This window comes from Colobus angolensis, unplaced genomic scaffold (assembly GCF_000951035.1).
Source record: "Colobus angolensis palliatus isolate OR3802 unplaced genomic scaffold, Cang.pa_1.0 Scaffold14, whole genome shotgun sequence".
Lineage (NCBI taxonomy): Eukaryota > Metazoa > Chordata > Mammalia > Primates > Cercopithecidae > Colobus > Colobus angolensis.
The window spans coordinates 9,799,911-9,815,833 of NW_012114488.1; the positions used below are offsets into that span (position 1 = coordinate 9,799,911).

Sequence of the window (15,923 nt, forward strand, 5' to 3'; positions counted from 1 at the left end):
GTGCAGGGGTTTCTCTCACAGCGGTCTCGCTGGACCCCTTTCCTCGTGGCACACTCGGGAGGAGCCAGCCCCAAAGCTGTGCTGACTCATGACAACCGAGGGCCATGCGAGGCAGCAGAGGCCGCTGGCATCTCCTGTTAGCCTTCTCATTTCATTTAGGTGGTGATTCCCACCCTCTGTCTTCTGGCACTTGAACAGCAGTCATCAGTAGGGGTAAAGGAGATTTCATTTGAATTCTGGCTTCTTCCTTCATCTCTTATTTTTCAGTGGGTATCAGCCAAGGAACAGAGAACAGAATAGAAATGTGGCAGGAAAAGGCTAAAGGAGAAAGTAGAAAATGGAAATGTGGCCCCTACAGTATGGAATGTGCAGCAGTAAGGGTAGCCGTTGTCTTTGCTCTCAACGGTCCTAAAACCACGTTGCTGAGTAAAATCTTCAGGTCACCTCCAAACTATGCTGGCCAAAAAGAGCCTTGGGAAGAAGAAAGGCCCCCTAGACACATGCGCTTCCGGGTTTAAGCCCTGGGACCAAGCATGATTGGAATTTTAACTAGTTGTATGCGAGCCTATTATGGATGAAGATGAAATCTACAGATTAAAATAGCTGGAATGAGCCTCTTCCGTAGAGTAGAGTTTAGAGTCACCTGAAAGCATTTGCCTGCTCATCACTGATGTGCAGCTCGGAAGATAAATGCTGTACATTTGGAGCTTGAAAGAGTGACTTTCTTTCCGTTGAGGTTTGAGGTTGGTGATGGGAACACCATCACTTCCTTTGGCTAAATTTTAAAAGTTGTGCAAAAGTCGCAAGTTCCTTTCTTCTGTAGGCTTTCACTAAAGGGCTTCCTGAACGCGAAAGAAACTCCTCCAATTATTTAAAATGATGTGGAGATTAATGTTTAGAAACAAAAAGCTCACAGGCCTGGTGAGTACGGTAGTAATGCCCTTGCTAATGAAGTTGCTGACTGTAAATATGTCCTGTGACTTAAAGGAATTCTTTCTTCGTTTCCATTTTCACAGGGCAAAAGTGACTCAGCTGCCTCCAAGACAAAGGTAGCTGGATCCGCAGAGGTAAGAAGCATTCCTGTGGGTTCGTTTTTTTCCGTGGTCACGTGAGTTACATTTTTTTTTTAAGTTAAACATGAAGTCTTGTTCAGTTTATTGAGTTGTTTCACGGTGCCCAGAGTCCAGCAAGGCAAGCCATGAAGAGCTTTTTAGAAGGCTGGCCCACTCCACAGGAAAATGTGAATTTTTTGGTATCCTGTGGGGAATCCGAGTGCTTTGTGCAGTAATGTCCTTGTACAGCAGCGGCTGCCTAGCGTGCTAAACTGGGGATGTCATCTTGCGATGCATTATGATTTGAGTTTGATTCTGAATCTGTGCATCACTTTATGTCCAATATTCCTTTTAAAACTGTGATGTGCCTTCAAAATAAGCTGGAATTACCAGAGGCAGAAGCGAGCCATGACAGCGAGGCAAAGGTGGGTGCTGAAGCTGCCCGGGGCTGTGTCTGCCCTCGCGGTTTGCGGGTTGGTTGCTGACTCGTGTGTGTGGCTCAGCAACGGTTTTTCTAGGAATTAGGACTAAAATAGATAATTTTAGATGGAGGTAGATTTCTCCCATTTCAAGCATCTATCTGGTTTTAATACCTTTATTAACAAAACATTTTTAAAGATAGTTTAATGGCTGTTTTCAATGCCTTTGGGCTGCATCACACAGGTGAAATGTAATAAGTCAGTAATCACGCCACGTGCGGTTGTGATGCCATGGGATTGCTCATCCTTGGGGCCGCGCCTCTGCAGTGGTTGCCGCAGGCTAAATGGGTCTGCTCCCTGTAGGTGCAAAACGGGTCATTGGAAGTTGGTTTCTGGTTGGGCTTATTCTCATCTACGTTGATGTCTTAAACTGTGCTGTAGTTCATGTGAAGCAAAATACTCCTGATTTTCTGGCAGCTTTCCTGAAGCTAAAAAGCAAAAATATAATAATAAGGTTAAAAAGGTCTTCTGAGGACAGCATGAGCTCTGCCACAGGGGTCTTGCTGGGCAGCGGGTGGCCCTCGGAGCTGCCCAGGGAGGGCACTGCACAAGGGTGTGGCTGCCTTTTCTCAGCGCGGTCGCCGGGGCCTGCAAGTCCCTGACGGGAGAGGCCGAGTCCCACCTGGTTTTAGGTGGTCCCAAATCCTGGAGGAGAGGTCCCTGCTGCATTCCATTGCCAACAATGCTTGACACTTGAATTCCACTGTTTTACTTTTTCCATACTTGTGGTACTACTATCTGGGTCTGAATGCATTTTGCATAAATTGAGTTTCCTTATTGGATGTGGAACTTGTGTTTTGTACGGTTGATGGTGACTGTGCAAAGGTGATGAGTGGGCACACAGAATCTCAAGCTGGTTCTGACTATTTCAGCTAAGGGGTTAGGCAAATGGCTGACTCCCCAGTTTGGATTACATCCTAACTTACATCAACTCAGCAAACAAGGCCTGCTGGCGTGGGAAGAACACAGTCTTCTATTCCTTTCTCATAATCTCTTGTCAGTCTGGTCCATAATCTATTCAAGAAAAAAAAGAGTCAGGCTGTAATTGGTGATTCTTAGCGAAACTTGATGTGGCTTTATCCAAATGTGTGACGAACTATGTTTCTTGGCAAATGAAAAAGTGTTATTATCATCCCAATCCACACCTAGCCTGAGCACTCTACAGAAAGATGACACGTTCCAATACTGGATGTTTCTCCTCTCTTGGTCATAGCAGTGAGCGTTGGGCCAATGGCACAAGCATGGGTCTGGTGGGTGCTGCACACTGAGTTCAGGGCCGGGGTAGGGTGTGGGCACCCTTGGAGAGCCGTTCCTTCCTAAATCAACAGCCAGGCCGGCCAGGCGTTAACCATAAGTGCCATAGTTGGAATTGGAAAGTGTTCCCAGGAGAGCGGCTGTTTCTGCCAGGACACTGCGTCTGGTCACACATCCTAGGGTCAAAGCATGGGAGAACCCCAGGAGCCATGTGGCCACAGGGTCTCTGTGGGCTGAGGGCCAGCAAAATCCCCTCCACTGCCTTTAGCCTTGGAGCAGGTTAAAATCCTGGCAATGTTCCCAGATTCGCTTTGAATTTGATAGGCAGGAACCCCGTCGGTTTAGGATAAAAAATGCAAATCAGATCTCACACAGGATCACCCAGGAGCAGTCCAGAAGTCTGACAAGGTAGGAAGGCAGCAGTGATTGCCAAATGAAGGCTTTAACTCTCCCTCTGCTGATCATTCTGGTTTGGTTTTTTTTCCCTCTCTCTCTCCCTCCCTACCCACTCCTCTCTGTACATATTTTTAAAAAGACTCCTCGAAAGTTGATGTTCAACAGATTGTTATACCAGGTTAGAGGATTCCAGAGTCTTCTGCTGAAACTCCTAACACAGACTGAGCCTCTGAGGCAGAGGCAGGTGCCCCTGCTGCTTCGCTAAGCAACATTCGGCTGCTCACCAGGAGGGTCCCAGAAGCATGGGTGGCACTAACACAGCAGTCAGCGTCTTTCATGGATTTTGCCTAATAAGTCCTGCCAGGTGCCTCTAGTTCCACAGCTAATTGTATGTCCTCTTTCTCCATCATGATTTCACTCTTTATGTATTTGCCTTTATAAAAAATGAAATTTTAGAAGAAACACAAAGGAGGTTCCAGTTCCAAAGGGAGGATGTTTTCTTTTGTCCACACCCAACCTCAACCAGAACAGGAGGAGTTCGTCCCGGGCCACTGCTGCCCGCTGAGGCCCTCTCTGGGTTTCCTCCTCTTTCTTCCCTTTTCTTACGGCTTCGAAGTGAACACACATGCCCTGTGTTACAGAGTTGCATTGATCCACCACCTATCAATTGTGTAGGACTTGAATAAAGAAAAAGTAATTGTTCCTCAGATTTCCAGCTATTGGAAGGACAGAAATGTGAGCACCCTTATTACGGTGCAGCGGTGGCCAAAGGTAGCGATTTTACACGTGGGGACACAGAGGCAGACTTCAGTCGCGGAACAATAAAACCCCCAAGGTTTGCACCCAAACAGTGAGAGCAGGTTCTGCCGTGGTTAGCAATCCATGCACACACTCTGTGTCAGCCGGCTGCCTGACACCAGGGGGTGTGTGTGTGTGTGTGTGTGTGTGTGTGTGTGTGTGTGTGTGTTTGTGGAGGTATTGTCTTTAGTTCTTAATAATTTGGGAAACAGTGGTTCTTTTGTCAGGTAACTTGATATGCAAATAGAATAGTGAGGTGACTCAAACTCAGTCCTTAGGGAGCTGCAGTGCAGGGGCAAAGCCTGGAACATTGGGGACACTCAACACATTCTGGCCGAATGTTCACCCTTCCTGGGTCCCTTTGAGGCTTGCTTGCAAGTGGAGCCCAGTCTGAAGGGTTCCTGGGTGACAGCAGCATCCCTTAGCTGAGTCACAAAATTAATTTTCCGACTAGGATTCTGAAGGGAACATGAGCTGGCTTCTCCTTCCGTTTTGTCTTCCTCTAACCATGCTTTCACCTCTGGACCACATTGATCCGGTCCACTCTGATCTGCGCGGCCTTTGTGGTCTTGGCTAGAGGGGTGATTTTTCTGTTTTCCTCTGTCTTTTTCATCAAATCGTTCCGTGCCTCTGCCTTGCTAGCTGAAGTGTGTGAGACGGTAGTTGCAGGTGTATTTGGCTTTTTGATGGCGTTATTCATGGGGAGGTGATAGGCTACACTAAAAACTGGGCAGAATCTCGGTAACAAAATATAAAAGTCTGGTTCTTCAGTCTGTTTCCAGAGACAAAAATTCCAGTGTGGAGCCATCTCTTCCTGCAGATAGCTGAGCCCTTCCTCTTCGCTAGGCCAGCTCCCAGCTAAGGAAGAGACCTTCATTCACTCTTGTGGCGGTGAGTTGGTGCAGACATCTGGGTGCAGCAGGGCTCGGGAGTTGGGAGGCGTGTTCCTTGGACTTGTAAACAAAGCCAAGGGAGGAGAGGCACATTAAGCCCGCAGGGCCATGCAGCTGGGTGCAGACACTGTGGGGTGAGTGGGGTGCTGAGGGAAGCTTCCGGAACAGGGGTGGTAGCAAAAGGAGATACTTGCAACTAAAAAGGAGCACCTTGCAACCTCTGTGCTGTTGTGCATTCCATCCCCGAACAACCACTGAAGAGACAAATTTCTTTTCCTTCCTGTAGTTACTTGAGTCACTGGGTGGGCTTTCAAAATCTGTGCATTGCACTTCAGCAGAAAATAGTGGTGTGATCAGGGTTAGAATTTGAGCTAGAAAAATCCTTCGATTGAGGTCATACTTATAAATGTCTTTTTGGGATAGCTGGAGAAAAATCAAAAATTAAATTTAGGAAAAAAAAAGTAGATCCAATGTTTTATCATATTCAGCTATAGCCCACCTCCTCACTCCTTATAGAAACAGGTAGGAGTTTTAGAAAAAAAGTTTGAAAGGAAAACACACATGCACACAAATCCAAAAATTACCAAGGCTTTTCATTCAGTTGTAGGAGTATATGTAATTTTTATTTTCTCCATATTTTTATAATTTCCAAAGAAATCTATATTGCTAGTACAATAATTATATTTGAAAGTTAAATATAATTTAAGTTATAGGCTTAAAGTTAAGGCTCAATTTACTCTAAAAAATTTTAAATAGCACTATTATCATTGGGTGATGATACGGTACAGATTGAAGTTATTTAATATATCTTGGGTTTAGTGACGTGGATAGGACTTGTATCTCAGGCAATTTCACCAACTGAAGGTATCCTCTATTCACTGACATGAAAAGAAGTATTGAATCCATTAATCAAACAAGTCACTGCCACTTACCAGTGCAACCCAAAAGACGTTGTCATGATAATTACACACCTCAGGCTACCCAAAGGGAATGTTTTGTTTGGAATTTGTAATTCACCCTGAAAATTTCTTACATCATAATCACAGCCATTATGACATCAACCTTCAGTAAACTAGAAAGTTGGAAGTGTTTTGTTTGTAACAGGCTGGAGGACCGTGTCACCGTGAAGGGAGCCTACACTCAACCTCCCTTACCCTGTTCAGAAGAGCTGGTAGTCACTGGGTGCCTGCCATTGCCCCAGCCAATTTTTTCATAATCACTGTTTATTTATATTACTTTTAGTATTGCCATTTTACAGATGAGGAGATGAAGCTCAAAACAAATTAAGTAAATCACTCAGTCATGCATCTAAAATGTGACGCTTAGCTCCATGTCTTTCAAAAAAGTAAGATGCTCTTTGAATTTTCTTACTTAAATGCCAGTTCCACATCTTACACCTTCTACACCACTTTAAGCCAGCACTTTCTAAATCAAGGTCTCAGAAAATAAGAGCTATCGGGAATGATGCTTATCTTTTATAATCTACTAAAAGTTAAACAAAGTCATTATCTTGTTATTACTGCAGGATTTATTGAGCCTCTATGTGTTCGTGCACACTGAGCCTGTCCTTGGGCTGCGGATGTAATAAGGAACCTGTTTCATCCCACATTAAGCGAGCAGCAGGGATCTTGGAGGTGGGAGCAGGGGCAGGGGCCACAGCTAAGAAGGGCTGACTGTGCTCGTGGCCGTGGGTTGTCACCACGCATCCTGGAGCGCCCTCTACTTGAGGGCTGGTGTGCTGGGTGCGCCTGCTGATCTCCAGCCCTGGCAACATCTGGGAGCTTCCTATGGCGCTCGGCTTTGTGGAGTCCAGTGTCAGGAGCACTGTTTATGAGTCCAGAGATGCTGCACACACTACCCATGCTGGCCGCTCACTCCAGGGCTGTGGTTCTCCTCACGTGGCCTAACTTCTGGGTCCTTCCCTTGTTCAGTGCAGTGGCTATTCCTCCTGCCATCTGCCCTGGAGCTGGCAGGGAGGAGAAAGCCCCAGGCTGCAGCTGAGAGACCCAGGCAGGGTCGCCCCATTGGCCATTTGGTCTTGGGAAGGTCATGCCACCTCCGTGGGTATATGTTGAGAGGACAGAACTCGGTAGAGAAAACGTCAAGGCTGCGGAAGTGCTTTGTTGTTCCTGCATATGTGTGTTGATTCACATGTATATGAACACACACACGTTGTGTAGTGTGTAAATGTGTGAAATACGTAGCATGTGACTGTAGCATGTGTTTACACAGGTGCTTGCATGGATGCAGGTGTCACCGTGGCGACCGCTGTCTGAGTCCCTGTGCCACATCTTTCTCACGTTGTCAGGGGTTGTGGGCTCATGGCTGAAGGCTCCTTCTGGTTTGTTTTTCACAGCGTGAGAGCACCTGGCTGTGCCTGGGGAAGTGCAGCCACACTCAGTGTGGTCAGTGACAGGGACCCTGACTCCTCCCCAACCCCCTGCGCCCTGCCCCACTCTGCTTCCCCACCTAGGCCTGGGGCATGGCCTCCTCCAGCCTTCCTGCAACCACCCTCGCCTGCCTTCTCACTGTGGCCAGATTTCACTCCTTCAGCTTCACTGAGCTGCCTTGTGAGGAGAGAAGCGCGGGTCCCATGCTGTTAGACCTGATCCCCACAGTCCAGCACCTCCTCAGGGCTTGCCGTTCTCGACACCTTCCTTTAGGGAGCACCCTGCTCCTTGGCCACCCTGGGGCAGAACCTCCCACTCTTCCTCCCACCTCACAGTCTTCCTCTTCAGGCACCTCCTGGTGTCCTTCCCTCTGCCCATCACTAAAATGTCCCTGGCCTTCAATGACCCTGACCACACTGCGGCGTGCAGTGCCAGGGCTCTTCCCAGCTCTGAGCTGGGGCTCAGCCTCATTTCTCTCACCCTCTGACTCATGACCTCCCCAATGGGAATGGAGTCCCAGCACCACATGGTCCTCAGAGTGGGGAGCGATGCAAGGCACGGGGCACTCAGAAGCCCCACATGTGGCAATTCCTCACGCTCACAAGTCCCCAAACACTTCACATTCTTTCTAGCTGAACAACAAGAACCCTAACAGAAGTTGCTTTACAGCAGGTCATGGACAGTGTTGTGTTGGCCACACAATTCAGCATTTGGTGGAGGACATGGACAAGGCCGGTTGTGCTGTCATGGGTCTGAAAACAATCTTTAAAGGACTGCTGGGTGTGCCTCTTTCTCGAAGTACACGGACAGGCACAGCTCTGGATTTGCTGGGATTGTTTGCACTTGGTTATTATCACAGAACCCTTGGGACTTGATTTGTAACAGCGAATTAACAAGGTCGTCGCCGTTCATCTGTGTGGTGCCTCGCTGCTTACAAAATGCCTTTTCTCAATGCTCTGATCTGTACAGGGAGGAGGTAAAGAAATTGACAGCTCTTTCTTACTAACTTTCGGTGTCCAAGGTTGTTCCCCCAAGGAAATCCAGGTTTCCCTTCTTTGCTCCTGTTTTTCGTTTGCTTTTCTTTGGTAAATCCTTATAGAATACTCACTATGTTCTCAGCACCTTACAGTGCGAACTCGTGTGACCCTCACAACCAGAGGAAGTAGTCACTCTCATTACTGCTCTCTCCCATTCTACAGATGAGAGCATGGAGGCAATTAAGTTGTACCAGGTGACACAGCCAAGTGGTGGAGTCATGGATTTGAACCGAGCCGTGTGGCTTTAGGGTCTTAACTGTGATTCTATGACGTAGACATTTACTGAAATCAAAGATAATTTACTCTTGCAATTTATTTTGTGGAAATCACATTTTTCCATTTTCTTAATGTAACCCTTTAATGACTCCAAAAGAATTTAAAATTATTCTTCACTTTGCTTTTTCCATGCTAAGCGAATGCCCTCTAACAGGCTTCAGCTAAACCTGGAAACCAGAACCTGTAAGGCAGGAAATGTGTTTCCTTCGATGATGCTGATACTGCTGCTGGGACTTCTCCGTTACTGGGTCCCAAATATTTTTAGTTTAAGACTCTCTGTTTGAAATTTAATGACAATAAATCACAGACCCCACCTTATAGTAGCTCTATTTTTGCTATCCATGCATTGAGGAGAGCCGCTGAACCCATCAATGCCTTCCAAAGAAAACTGGACTTTATTCATGCTTGCAGCTATTATCACAGAAGCATGTGAAACCGTTTCTTTGACCCACGGAAGGTCACCTGTGTACCTGTGTTTCCACCTGCACTCTGCAGTGGCCTTGGTGCCCACAGGCCTCAGATCTTGTGGTGCGAGGCTCAGGGTCATGTCTTGCTCCCTTTCCATGTTGACTCCTGAAAGTCGGGGCAGGAGTGAAGGTCGTTTCCTGGGAGTGGACCGGATGGGAAGGTGCTATTCCTTCTCTGTGGAGCTGTTGATTTATTTACCTGTGAACTGGGAGCAAACAGGACTTTCACGTGAGGCTGAGTGAGTCTCTCAGGGACCGCAGTGTACAGCAGGGTGTAACCCTGGTGCTGGCTTACAGCTCGGTGTGAGATCCTGAGTGATTCGAGATCAGCTCCATAAGGGAAAATGAGGCCAGTTTCCCAAGATACTTTCACTTAAGAACGTGACTTTACACACTCCATGTGCTAGAGACCACGCCAGGTGCTGTGGGGGAATTTGAACTTCATGATCCCTCCTCCCTTTAACATGCACACACACACACATGCGCATAGACATACAAACACACGCACACTGCATGCACACACACATGCATACCGATTACCTTAGACATACAAACATACACACGCACACTGCATGCACACACACATGCATACTGATTGCCTTAGACATACAAACACACGCACACTGCATGGACACACATGCATACCAATTGCCTTAGACATACAAACACACTCATGCACACTGCATGCACACACTCATGCATACCGATTACCTTAGACTTACAAACATGCACGCACACTGCATGCACACACTAATGCATACTGATTGCCTTGAACAGTGCTAAGGTTGAGCCAACATGGCTAAGTGGTAAAGAGCGGCCACGATTTGGTTTTGCGTCTGAGGGAGAATGTGGTAAAACATGAGGACATTGAGGGAGGGGTGGGCACAGGGACACCACTGTCCTAGTGCCTGGGCTGTGTGGCCTCTTTGGGCCTCAGTTTCCTTTTGGCAAAACCAGTACCTAAGATTTCTGTCATTTGTCTTGGTCCAGATGGGACAGACCATGTACCTCTGTGGTGACACCAGGGCCTCCCTGTGACAGGGCCTACTTCTCACTCCTGTCTGCAAGGCTTCTTTCCCATGAGGTCACCAGCAGGGCTATCCTGAGCCACTTTCTCAGAGGTCCAGGGGGCTGGGAGACAAGGTTACCCCATCTGGAGCTCTACCCTCCCTGGGCTGTTTGTTCTCGCCGTGAGACTGGGGTGCAGGGGATAACTTGCGCCCTCCACACTGCCTCAAATGTCGGGAGACACTTCCCTTCCACTCCATTCCCAGTGGATAGGACACAGCCATTCAGTCCCACCTTCCTATCTCCCCGGGGCCTAGGAAGGGGAAAGGTACAGCTCACTCCCAGCGGTGTCTTCAACAAAGGCTAAAGTCATCCGTCTGATTCTCTATGGGTCCAAAGATATGGAAGTGAACTACTAGGTTTTCCAGAGGAAGACACAAAATATTGCTTCCAGGCTGAGATGCTGATAGTCTAATGGAAACACGAAACAGATGTTTTCTGCTGCATGGTGGTTGTTTATTCTTTGGGCTGAATTGTGTGAGCATTTTGGTTCTGCTGCTGGAAGATGGATGCTTACATGACAACAATAGCAATGCTTTTAAAGCCATAGCCAATACACAGTGATAGCTGCTTTTCACCAATTAGCCAGAGATGTTTTCAAAATAATGTCTTTAAAAATGTATTTGGTAAATGAGTAAGCCAAGATTGTTATAAAGATTTCCCATGGCATAAAATAAAAGGTGGCCAGGTGGGGTGGCTCATGCCTGTAATCCCAGCATTTTGGGAGGCTGAGGCGAGTGGATCACTTGAGGTCAGGAGTTCGAGACCAGCCTGGGCAACATGGTGAAATCCTGTCTCTACTAAAAATTTAGCCGGATGTGGTGGCACGTGCCTATCGTCCCAGCTACTTGAGAGGCTAAAATACGAGAATTGCTTAACCCCGGGAGGCGGAGATTGTAGTGAGCTGAGATCACACCACTGCACTCCAGCCTGGGCGACAAAGCGAGACTCGGTCTCAAAAATAAATAAAAGGCAATTTCTTGCCATCATCACCATGACAACATTCAGTTTACAAACTCACATCCACCTGTGATTAAATGCCATTAAAAATGAAAGGTTTCCATTGCAAACCCTCTAGCTCTCACATGACCACCATTTAGCCAGAGACCCAAGGCCTGATTGATTTTGCTAATGCACTTTCAAAAGTACCAAGTCCTGGAAAATTTCCTTTTAATTCTTATGGAAGTTTGGATTGAATTGCATTTAGGATAACTGTAAATACAGATACCAAAAACCAAATCACTGTAGTTGAGGATTATTCAGACAATTTGCATCTCCATTTCCCCCATCCGATTCTCCTTTCCCCAACTCAGTATCCACGCACGTTGCCATCAGGTTGGAAATGGGAAGAGGGATTGCCAGTGAGCAGGCTATTTTAAGCAATTCCAGCAAAATATGTGGTGCGGGAAGGATGAGCATTTTTGGCCGAGTCATTTTCAAGCTTTCCCGTGGCTTGCACTAATCTAACCTATGCTGGTTTCCTGTTGTCAGGAACGATAGAATCGACCTGGAGTCCTCACAGTCTCAAACCAGAATGCAATGGGGATGGGGGTGGTGCTCACGTACTCTGTGCGATGATCTCATCACCCTGACATTCAGTAGATAGCTTTGGTGAGTTCATCTTTGATGTAGTTCAATTGCTTTGCTTGACCCCTGGGTATTTTTTCTTTGGGGATTAAACCAGCTCAATATATCCTTAAAAGAAGATGTTTACACAATTGTAAACACGATGTTTACAATTTCTTAAGAAGCCTTTTAATTTTACTCTGTGTGCAAAATAACCTAAGGAAATATTTGTTCACCAAAGTGAGCCCACCTTTGTCTCTCCAAATCACCATTCCCCAGGGGCCACTGATTTGCCTAACCTGGGAACATTTCCCTACATGAGCTATGCATCTTTGCCAACCAATTGAAGTAGGTTACAGACAGCGAAAAGAAACCTCCCATTTTTATTCCTGTGTATCTGAAACAATACCGGGGCCCCAACACCACACCCTCAAACAAAAATTTAGTAAAAATTTCCAAATCTCAATCAAGCCTGAATACTATATATTTTAAAATTAAAACAAAGTATTTATGAAGGACCACAGAGTTAAGTTTTCAGGAAAATATATTGTCCTCCTTCGACACTTAGAAATCCCATGCAGTAGGGCTTCACAAAGCACAAACCTCTCTGTACGCTGGTGGGAACGGCACTGCGTTGACTACTGGGCCAGGATACGGACTGGGTTGCAGCTGCGTCTTCCGTAGGAGCTGAGGCTGCAGCTAGTGGTAGACGGTGTGAGAAGACACCACCAGTGTGTTTCCAAGAAGCAGGAGTGCCTATTTCTGTGAAAGGCTGCACATGTATTTTAAGATCCAGCATTTTCAAAGAGGTGAAATGTGGATGTGCATTCATTTTAGGGAAAAGAAACAGAACTGGGATTGTTTTAAAGCTCCTGATGATCTGACAGAGAGAAGTCAAGGCTGAAACACTCCCGCAGTGCTGAGACCCAAATAAAATCACGCATGCGAAATTTGGTGAGACTGGAAAGAGCCTTAGTTTCTATTAACCTCCCTGTGTTATTATTTTGTGCCAGCAAAAGTAGCAAAAGGTAATTGAGAAATTTTGGAAGACAGAGGCATTTTCTTCTGTTGCCGTAACTTGGCCTGTGAACAAACCGTGCTCTATTCTCAAAGTAACAGCTCAGAAGTGTGACCGTTCTGCTTAGAACGTAATATTTGCCAACGACTCCAGAATAGAAAAAAAAGTGTATATCATGGCAGATGTATGGCATATGTTTCTAAAAACGTTATATTATAGATTCTTAATAAAGTTCCTATAGTGGAAAGCAGGGTTAATAAAAATGATACCTTACAAAGTCCCTCTGAAGGACTGACCAAAGCTCCTTTCAGTTGTTATTTACCTCAAGTATGTATGTATCTGTGTAGACCACACACACCTGCACACACACAGGCACGCACACACACACACACACACAAATGCAACATTGACCTGGATAAATGAGTTTTAATCAGCTCTGCATGCAAAGGAAAGAACATACGCCATGTGTGCTCTGGAAGCCACAAAATGGGTGAAAAGTTGTTTTGGTAGAACCCGTTTCCTGAAATGCAACCACTGGAGAAAGGACAATTGCACTTCGACTATTTCTGTCTGATTGGGAAGGAAATATTCTTTATCTCAATGTCTTGGAATAAGGAAGGTGTGGACAGGACCCCGTCTTTCAGCACCGCACTGCCCTAAATCAAGGTCATTTCTATCCATTTCAGTCTTAAATTTCCTCTTTGCCTTTGATTCCTTCTTTTCACGTCCTGTGTTTTTATGTCTGTTTATTTCCATACCTGCATCCTTAGCCATGACCTCTACTGTCTGTCATCTCAAAGGCGATTGTCAGTTGGTAGGTCTCTTCTGTTGCATCTGTAGGTTTTCAGAGAAGGCTGTTTATGTATTAACAAGAAGCTATACCAGTAAGCAAAGGAAACTCCGCCAGTGTCCTGGGTCTGACTCTGAACCTGCCGCCTGCACTCAGCAGCTGCCAGTCACGTGGAGCCCTGGACACTTCTGGCGGCACCAAGGCAGGGCTCCATGGCAAGTGAAAGCAAGAAAGGGGCTGATGTTCTGGAAATGTGGGAACTCAGTTTTAATCAGGAAAACAAAGCAAATGTTTATGTTAGCCAGAAAGGACATATCCGAGTTAGCCCAGGAGGAGGTTGTAGAGAGAGCGTGCGTGCATGTGCTTGTGCCTGTCTCTGGGTCAGAGGCATCATCTGAAAGGGTAATACAGGGTGATGCCATCCTTGCACCCTTGGGGTGCATTCATTGACCCAGCGCCGCCTAAAGAAATAAGCAACCATTTTCATTCACCTTCCTCCTACCACTGGCTCCTCCTTTCTGTTTAAATGACACAGAGAAGGACCGAGGTGTCTTTTCATGTGCTGCTAAGGCACGTTGCCAGCCTGGCTGTGGGCAGGTGGGCAGGTGTGCATTGGCGAGGACCTCAGGCCTGCCCCTCAGAGTGTCTTTGACGGTTTCTGACATTTGATTGCCTCCAAGTGACGCTTCTGCTTTGCCGGCTTCTGCCAGATGTTGTGTTCCAGCCTGCTGGGATTCGGAGCAGCACGAGTAACTTTGCGTTCGCATCAGAGGAGATGGCCAGCCTCGGGGCTGAGGTTTTCTCAGCTTCTCTCCTTTGCTTCTGAGTTTGCAAAGGGGGCGTTTTGTCTGCAGCCAGAGCATTTTCACCTCACAGCTGGTGCCTATGAGGGGCAGGGCTCCTGGCTTGGGAATCTGTGGTTGCCCGGAGAGGGGTGAGAGGAGGGAAGAGGGGCTGTGCGGTACAGCTGCCTGGTGAGGGCGGGCGCAGCAGCCCAGGAGGTGATAAAAGGAGTGGCGGCTGCCCTGGCAGAATGGCTGGACGGCAAGGGGAGCCCGGCCCCAGGGCCCTGGGGAGTGCATCATGATGATCAGGCTACCGCACAAGAAGCTGCAGAGACTGTTCCTCAGAAAGGTAAGGGAGGGCGTGTGGGAAATGGGGGTCCCGGGGAGCTTGGCAGTTTTTATTTACTGCCGGGAAATCACAGGTGTGACAGAGCTTGGGGGGCCAGGGGCAGGCTGTTTTCTGGGCAGAGTGGAATCTCACAGATCATCAACACGGGTCTCGGAGTGGTGGCAAGAGCAGGTCCACGTGTCTGGCTGGCTGAAGTTTGCCTTGTTTTTAATTTATCTTGTGTTTGAGCCCAAGAAAACTTAATATTTCTGTTCCCAAGTGTATTTTCACAACTGAGGGGAAGGGTGTCTGGAATTTTTCTGCAAGTGCAGAAGCAAAGGGGAGAAAATATGACAAATCTGACGTTTATCTAAAGGTAAAGTTTTGGGTGAAGAGAACCAACTCATTAAGAGCTAGCAGTTTGCCCTTTAAAAAATTGTTTCTGCTTTTTTTTTTTTTTATGTGATGGTGAAATGTGTGTAAGATTTTTCAGTTTTAACCATTTTTAAGTGCATAGTTCAGTGGCATTAAGTACATTCACACCGGGCAGCCACCAGCACTGCCATCTCCAGGACGTTTCCATCATCCCAAACTGAAGCTCTGTTCCCATTAAACACTCCTCGTTCCTCCCACCCTTGAGGTTGCCCATTTTATTTTAGTATTTATTTTTATTTTATTTTATTTTTTGAGACGGAGTTTCGCTCTTGTTGCCAAGGCTGGAGTGCAATGGTGCGATCTCGGCTCACCACAACCTCCACCTCCCGGGTTCAAGCAATTCTCCTGCCTCAGCCTCCTAAGTAGCTGGGATTACAGGCATGCACCACCGCGCCCGGCTAATTTTGTATTTTTATTAGAGACGGGGTTTCTCCATGTTGGTCAGGCTGGTCTCGAACTCCTGACCTCAGGTGATCCAACCACCTTGGCCTCCCAAAGAGGTGGGATTACAGGCATGAGCCACTGTACCCGGCCAAGGTTGCCCATTTTTAAGTGAGTTAACCCAAACACGTTTATAATCACATGTAATCAGAGTGCATCAGATTAGAATCCAAACCAGGTCGTGCTAATTGCTTTTAAAAAAGAAAAAATATGAAATACAGTGTTCTAGAAATCACTGACAGAGCCATGGGTATAACTATTTTGAAAGAAAATCTGTGACTTTCCAACTGTGTGCACATTTTTTTTTCTTTGAGACGGAGTCTCGCTCTGTCGCCCAGGCTGGAGTGCTGTGTCTCGATCTCGGCTCACTGCAAGCTCTGCCTCCCGGGTTCATGCCATTCTCCTGCCTCAGCCTCCCGAGTAGCTGGGACTACAGGTGCCCGCCACCAC

The 15,923-nt window shown here is 46.9% G+C and overlaps 1 protein-coding gene across 2 annotated transcripts in view; it reads left to right on the forward strand.

The window, feature by feature from the left end:
• RPS6KA2 (ribosomal protein S6 kinase, 90kDa, polypeptide 2) overlaps nucleotides 1-15,923 on the forward strand; it is a 445,332-nt gene that overhangs the window by 90,535 nt on the left and 338,874 nt on the right. Inside the window, exon 3 of one of the 2 annotated variants that reach the window (XM_011934953.1) lies at nucleotides 1,017-1,067. The exons of the other annotated variant lie outside the window; for it this stretch is intronic. Within the exon in view, the coding sequence (XP_011790343.1) occupies nucleotides 1,017-1,067 (51 nt within the window). The remainder of the gene's footprint in view (nucleotides 1-1,016; nucleotides 1,068-15,923) is intronic. 2 annotated transcript variants of the gene reach the window in all.